The following is a 7,672-nucleotide window of genomic DNA, read 5'->3' as shown; positions in this document are numbered from 1 at the left end:
ATTGGCAAGTTTAAGGATGAGTTGGGTGGAAAAGTAATGAGTGAGTTTATTGGATTGAGAGCAAAGGCATATGCTTATAAGTATGGTGATCAGATTGATAAAAGGTTAAAGGGAATAAAGAAATATGTAATAAAGAAATCAATAACTTTTAGAAATTATTATAATTGTTTGATGAATAAGAAAGAAGAATATAGGAAAATGAATACAATAAGAAGTTATAAACATAAGATATATAGTGAAGAAGTAAATAAAAAGGCATTAGGGGCCTTTGATGATAAGAGATTTATTTTAGATAATGGAATAGATTGTGTTCCATATGGATATTGTATGATAGAGTGTAAAAAATAGATTGTGTTCCATATGGGTATTGTATGATAGAGTGAATAGAATAGATTGTGTTCCATATGGACACAAGTTTTAACGATGGGAAGATGGGTTAGGGTTTTTAAGGGCTTCCGCCGCGTTTTTCACAATATATAAATGGTCGAACCAAGTATTAGTCAAACTAAAGAGTGGAGAAAATCTCAGTCTTGGTATATAAATGGAAAACATAATGAATGTGAAAAATATCAAATAAGTCTTATTGAAAAAATATCTAAAACAAAGGTAAATAAAACAAATATGCGAATCAATTTAAAAACCAATAAGTTAGAGGATGTAAAGAAAATAATAAATATGTTTGAATGGACTGAAAAAAATTGATGGTTATCAATTGAACAATGGAAAAATAATTTACTACAATATCAAAATGATATGCAACTCAGGAGGTGGTCAGATGAGATCATTAAGAGAAGTTTATCATTTCGTAATGGCACAAAAGGGGTATCTTAAAAAATATAAAGATTCAAATGTTTTGTTTTTCAATATTTTAGATGGGGATTATTGTGCAAAGAAAATTAAACTATTGAAGGAATTTGAGAATGAACAAATGTTTATAGGTTCAATGAGTGAGCTAAACAATATGCATTGGTTATTTGATAAAGAGTGCCCCGGGGCTTAGGCGTTTCAGATATTTCTTTCGAATCACCTTTAACAAATCTTTATCTTGTTGTATGGGCTATTTGAATAGAGAGCCCCTAGGTTAAAAGGGGAAATAAAAAAATGGCCATTTTTACAGCCATTTTTCCCTGCTGTGCAGGGGTTTGGCTTTTTCTTGAGGCAATGTTTTATGGCCGGATGCCCTTCCTGACACCAACCCTGGTCGCCTCTTACGACACACAGGGATATGGTACACCTATTCTAACCGGGGCATACACCGGGACCAGTACACTGGCACTCATTTCGCCGACCTCGGAAGGATGGCAGGCTGAGTCAACCCCCTGGTGTTAATTCAGCAGCCAACGGGATTTGAACTCAGGACCCTGGGATCCCAAGCCGCCACCCTAACAACTAAGCCAACACCAGGCTCCAGGTTAAAAGGGGAGACAAATAAATATACCTTGGGCTAAAAAGGGGATTTATTTTTTTAGGGGAAAAAAAGAAAAATTTCATGGCTGAAAATCCCCCATTCATTTACATGGGGAAAAGTGAGCCAGAACCAGTATTCTTTCCCTACTAGTATGGGAGTTTGTTCCAAAGGCAGGAAAAAAGAGGAATGAAGAGTGAAGGTGAGCAGTGATTCTTGATTTTGGTAGTTTTTCCAGAAGAGGATTGCTGGAGGACCTTGAGCACCCTATGGAAATATGTGGGCAGGGGCAGATATCTCAGACAGAGCAGGGGGGCAGTCTGGAGAGGAGATGGTAGAAGACAGAAAGACCACCAACCTGACTGTGGTGAGAGAGAGTGAGAGACCCAAAGACTCAACCTCATTGCGGGAGATACCAATGATCTGAAATGCCTTGGTTTCCACAACGTGAAACTGAGAAAGGTGAGAGGCAGGAGTACCAGCCCAAAGTGGAGAGTAGTGCTCCATCAGGTCATGGACGAAAGCTTTGTATGTGATCAGGAGCTCAGGTGTGCCAAGGAAGGACTTTACACGACAGATGTCCAGTCGGTGAGTGGCTTTGGAGGCCAGTTTGGAAATATGGCTTTCCCAGGAAAAATCATGACAGATAGTGAGACCCAGAAGCTTGAATGAAAGGAATTATTCAAGAGGAGTGTTGAGAAACTTGATGGGGAGGGGGGGGGGTGCTCCAGACGTCTTTTCGCAGAGACACCGTGAGAGTGTGAGATTTTTCAGGGTTGAAAGACATGTTCCACATGTTGGACCAGCTTGTGATTTTATCTCGACCTGCATAGATTGAAGAAGCTGCTGCTTGTCAATCTGAAGGATGGCAGATGGAACGGCAGAGGGTTGAGTCATCAGCAAACAGATAAAGAGGATTAAGTTGGACCGCTTATCACCTTTTAGAGGCATGCACAGCCATAAGCTTTATTATGTACTACTAACACATAGAGAACTATTTTATACAGTTTTTGTACTTACATATAGTTGTATATATATATAGATAAATGCAAAACACAATGTGTGGCTGAAATATTAATTGAGTTTTTGTTTTGAAATATTGATGAAATATTATTTGACAAGAATAAAACACAATACAGGGAAGGATAGGAGGTAAAACCTTCATTCGATATTAATTAAATGCAGCCGGACAACAAATCAACAGCAATGACAATGAAATGTCTCAAGTGTGGAAGACGCTCGTCTCCCGATTGAGGCGGTTGTCGTCGGGCTGTTTTCGGTGATAGAGAGGGTATGAGGGATAGAGTATGCATTGGAGATAGAGTGGTGTTGAGATATTGGTTTGTGTGTTGATGGTAACGGTCCTGGGGTTGGTTAGCGCAGTCATGATGGGCCGAATGGCCTCCTGTGCCAAAGTTCCTCGTGAGTTTAACATCTCTGCACACAGCCTCTTCGATTCCATGATGTAATTCCAAAAGATTTGTAGTTATACGTATAACAAGTGTGCCTGAAGAAGAATTGAAGGTAAGACAATAAAAGTTCACAGAGATCTATCCAAACACTTCCTTTGTGCTGCAAGCAGTGACCGTCAGTTAGACGTGGATACATTTTGGGGTGGATTCCGTCATTTCGAAAGTGCCACATTGTTACTTCCAGATGATTGATGGGGAGGGGAATGATTAATTGTGATTGGGGTGGGGGATTTTTTAATATTATTATTCCACTGTAATCATGTGACTCATCAGGTGTAACTCCAATCAGTCAATTTTATTGTTTATTTTTGGACTTCAGGCGATTCAAACTATGATATATAATATTATCCACAGACCATGAAATGGCAGACTTGTCCACTGGAAATGTCGGCAGGGATCAAGTAATTCGGCTTATTGCATTTTATATAGTTAAAAAAAAAGTGTTTTCAACATAAAACAGTTTTGCAATTTCAAATACCTCAAAGAGAAGGGTGGCAAAATTTATAATCATAAATAACATCTGGTGGAAAAGAAAAAAACATTTTGTATAGTCAATGCAGATTCAGTAGAACAAACAACGTTTTATTGCTGCAGCATTGTTCTAAAACCAGTAATCAAATGTAAACCCCCAAAACGACTCCTAAATACTCAAACTAGAGCGACCAAGCCTCAACGGCTGGACCTCATGGTCACGATAACCGGCGCATGTTTCAAGATCCAATTCCGAATCCCTCGTTGGGTTGCCTGGCAATCGCGAATAATCACTGAATCCCGAAGAGTTACAGGTTAATATTAGTGGATTAAAGGTCAACAGAAGCTATTTCCTCAACATCATTTATATTGATCTTTGTAGGGCGGTTGGCCCCATGATGATCATCTTCATGGATGAATTTCATCCGGTACATTTATGCCGTATTTTGCCAATATTGTGCCAATTTTGCTTGTTGCTCTGGAAACGATAAACGAGTATGCAGTAGGCCTTTATTCTAAAGTCGATTTGAGATAGCACAGCAAAGTGGTTTTGCCCAAATTTACGAGGCATCAGTAGACCCTGAAGTGAACAGAGTGCTTTCGGTTGAAGCCCATTTAACTCTGCTGTTTTCATCGGGATAGTTTTTGGGCCTGTTACACCAGCTGTATGACTGTGCATCTATGTACAGGTTGATGGCACATTTTATTGCCCATCCTTGAAAACGATCCAAACTCGAATCAATCTCAAGCGATCACTCCAATAATCCCACCCACGAGGCGGAGCAGCTTCAGTAGCACCAAGTGTATCAGTTTCAACGCGAATCGTATTGTACAAAGTCATTGTACGATCAAAAGGACGTACTGTCCCGAAAGAGAGACACATCTAAAACACTTTGCATTCTGTCCCGTAAGGCCGGACGTCCAGGTACGTTCTCAAGCTCCACAGACAAAAGGGACATCCCGTGGTGGTGGAGACAAAGTTCAGAACATTTCATTTATTAACAGGAGCATAAAGATTAAAAAAATTTAAAACTCGTCAACAAACTTGTACCAAGTACCTCGTAAGTAAAAATCAAGTTACAATCAACCTTGTACGTGTGAAGATAATAGCTTGCACGTTCAGCGAATCAGAAGTGTCTTTAATTTTGGAGAAACGGACACATGTAAATAATAATAATATTAATAATAATAACGATAATAAAAAATAAAATAAGTATTTTAATGTAAAGGCACTGTTTTGTGCATTACATAACAAAATGGTTACATTCTCGAGAAGTTATTCTAATCTCCTGTGTGTATCGATACATCGGATGTGCGTGCATCGATAGTAAACGTCCTGTTTGTGTGTTTGCATCCAAAATATCACGTTTCATGCAACATTGCACCAGTGATTATCTTTATTACTTCCCATGATGGCCTATCGCTCTTTGGTTTGGCTCTATAAATACTATATATAGGTGTGTATCTCTTTGGTATATATCTACTTTCATCGGTCAAAATATTTCAGAATGCGTGGAATAATTGGGTGAATCCTCTCTGACCTGAGTGAAGGAGCAGCATGACATGCTGCCGATTTCACAAGATGGTGATATGAGCTTTCTATTCCTCCTTGAGGGGCCAAGGGGGAGGAGTAGGGGGAGGGGGGGGGCTCACATAATTCTTAAAGAGAATGGTAGCTGTGGTCAGGGCCTGATGTTAAGGTTGAACATATTTTAACTATCTTTTCCCTCCCCAAAAATTTGGATTGCAAGTATACCAGGGTAATGACTTACAGTCCTTGTCTGATCTTTAATTAGCTCACCTATGAGCGCCCATTTTTATGGCCCAAGTGATGTCTCCACAATTCTTCTGCTTACCCATGGCGTGAAGCAATTAACGTCCACACTCACCTCCTCTTTATGTCCCTAGCCTCCACCTACCTACCTAGGAATATCACATGGCCATTATAATCCACAGAAATCCTTAACAGGTGCAGCACAACGCCGTTGTCCTTATTCTGTATGTTTTTGGCCAGTGAATGTATACCTGTGTATCTATAAACGTGCACTGACATCGGTGTTTTTACACCGGGTGCCATTTTTCGGTATGTACATGGGTGCCATTTTCAAGGCATTTTTTTGTGCTGAGGATCGCCTGTATCAAAACAGTCCATTCAACCTCAATGCTTAGGAATAGTTCAGCTACACATAAAGCAGATGTGGTGGTTTCCTGCATTGTGAACACGCAAGCGGGGCTTTTCAGAGAAATAAAAACGTTTCCCTTCTCAACATGAAAACGTTCCAGAAAGTGTTTTTGGTTTTTACCACGAATACCACGTCACCTACAACGTTCGCCTGATGTGGAGCTCAAACTGCTGTGAAGATAAGAACCACAAGCACTAGAAATAAAACATTCATGTTCATAAGTATGGCTTCACAACTCAAGAGCATGTCGGCAATTTCTTTTTGCATCAATGTTGTTTACCTTAGTGGTCTCCCAAACCGATAAATCATTGCGCATAATGCCAGCAGCAACAGCTCAACAAGATAACAGTGCCAGGCACTGATAAAGAGCACCTTGAAGTTCCTCAGACAATTGAACACACGAGGAAGAAAGTACAGACAAGAGGAGGAAGAAAATACAGAGAAGAGGAGGAAGAAGGAACAGACAAGAGGAGGACAAAAGATTCGCAATGAAGAGGACAAACAGTTGTTTTGAGTCGAAGAGGGATAACGAACTACACTTGATACCATCGACATAATTTGAGGAGGAAAAAAAGACAACAATAGTGATAGAAATAATAATATGGTTATGAAAATAAAGAATAAGGAAATAAAAGACAAACTTTCCGCATAGAAATAACATGAAGGGCATAATGTTCATGCATAGTCGACGATGCCAAGATCACAGTTGATGGTACGAGCCATAGATGGCAAGATGACCAATATTTGGTTGAGTCAAAGGGTGCAGTATGATGTGCGATCTTGAGGCTCAAGACCCAGTGTGAAGGCAGGAGGGTGGTGGAAATGGAGGACCCAAGACGGTGGTGAGGAAGGTTATACGGGCTGAAGATGAACATCGACTCATGGCCTCTCAATCTCACCGGCATTAAAACAACCCTCTGGCAGTGCATTGGCAATCTCTTCAAGGTTGTTGATGTCAGCAGTGATCTTTTTTATATCGGTTTCATAAGACTGCATTGCTGTGAGTTGCAAGTTCACCGTTGTTTCAAGCTCTTGTATGCGACGGTCCAGTTCACCATCAGGACCGAGAGACTTCTTAGCTTTTCCAAACTGAATCTCCAGGTTGGTCAGTTTCGTTGTGTCGACAGCCTCAACCGAGCCTGGTTCAGGAGGATATATGGGTAGCATATTCAGCGCAAAAATCTTTATCACTACCTGCAGTCTTAACAGCATGTTTATGACACTAATATCATCACAAGATCACGGGAAAAGCAAAATCACGATAAACACCGGATCATCATTTTGCACATTTTCATTTCCTCCAAAGCAATACATTGTAACTGGTAATTTCGATAAAATGGAACGCGAGCAACTGATGTCGAAGTGAGTCTTAGAGAATGGAAAACCAAAAATGGAGCCGGCCCATCTCAAACTTCCAATGAAAAAGAAAATTAGCACCATTGATGAAAATGAAGCAAGTCCAGCTTTACCCGATGATTAAATTGCAAAGACAAGTAGGGCATGACTCAAAGAGAAGCAATGAGAGCCAAGATGTGATGATGGACTCATATTTTTCACAATGATAACCGATGACAACAAGGATCACAAATAGGCCTCACCTAGACCCTTGAGGAGGTTCTCAATTTCTTCAAGGGTGGATTTGACAGCAGCCTTCGCCCTCCTTGCCTTGGCCTCTGCTTGTTGTGCCATGTTGATTTGCTACAAAGAAAAATAAAGTTTGGATGTCAACACTCGGCTCTTACTTTGGAGTTTCCAGTTTGCTTCAAGTTTATATACTCTGTCCTTTTATTGTACTCATTCACTCCACTAATGTAACAAGTAAAAAAGACACAAAATGTCAGAGCCCCTGTTGTTTTAGTAATTTTGCTGTATGGAATTAAAGGGCTGGCCCATATTTATGTACAACGACAACGGCTGCCAGTCTACCAGTCAGCCATCTTTAGTCAGCTTGCAAAATAAAATCAGGGGCACGTGCATGACATCATGCACTGTGGTTATGCCAAGTTTGAATAAAATCGGACCACGCATGTCTGAGAAATGGTTGGCGACACATTTGAGGAAGAAAATGGCCACCAGTCGGCCATCTTGGATCTTATCTCGAAAAATAAAGAGATTCAAATGCAAGCCGTCATTCTTTATCT

At 40.2% G+C, this 7,672-nt stretch overlaps 1 protein-coding gene across 3 annotated transcripts in view; it reads right to left on the bottom strand.

Annotated features, from left to right (window-relative positions):
* Nucleotides 1-3,151: 3,151 nt before the first annotated feature.
* LOC147012966 (laminin subunit gamma-1-like) overlaps nt 3,152-7,672 on the bottom strand; it is a 253,798-nt gene continuing 249,277 nt past the window's right edge. For all 3 annotated transcript variants that reach the window (XM_085854370.1, XM_085854369.1, XM_085854371.1), the window contains 2 exons: nt 7,130-7,229; nt 3,152-6,670 (listed from right to left, as the gene is read on the bottom strand). In XM_085854370.1, the coding sequence (XP_085710496.1) occupies nt 6,411-6,670; nt 7,130-7,229 (360 nt within the window). In that variant the 3' untranslated portion in view covers nt 3,152-6,410. The remainder of the gene's footprint in view (nt 6,671-7,129; nt 7,230-7,672) is intronic.

Source organism: Eptatretus burgeri, chromosome 14, assembly GCF_056783735.1.
Source record: "Eptatretus burgeri isolate ZD-2024b chromosome 14, Ebu_testis_v1, whole genome shotgun sequence".
NCBI classification, from domain to species: Eukaryota; Metazoa; Chordata; class Myxini; order Myxiniformes; family Myxinidae; genus Eptatretus; species Eptatretus burgeri.
This window is presented reverse-complemented; position numbering and strand designations above follow the sequence as displayed.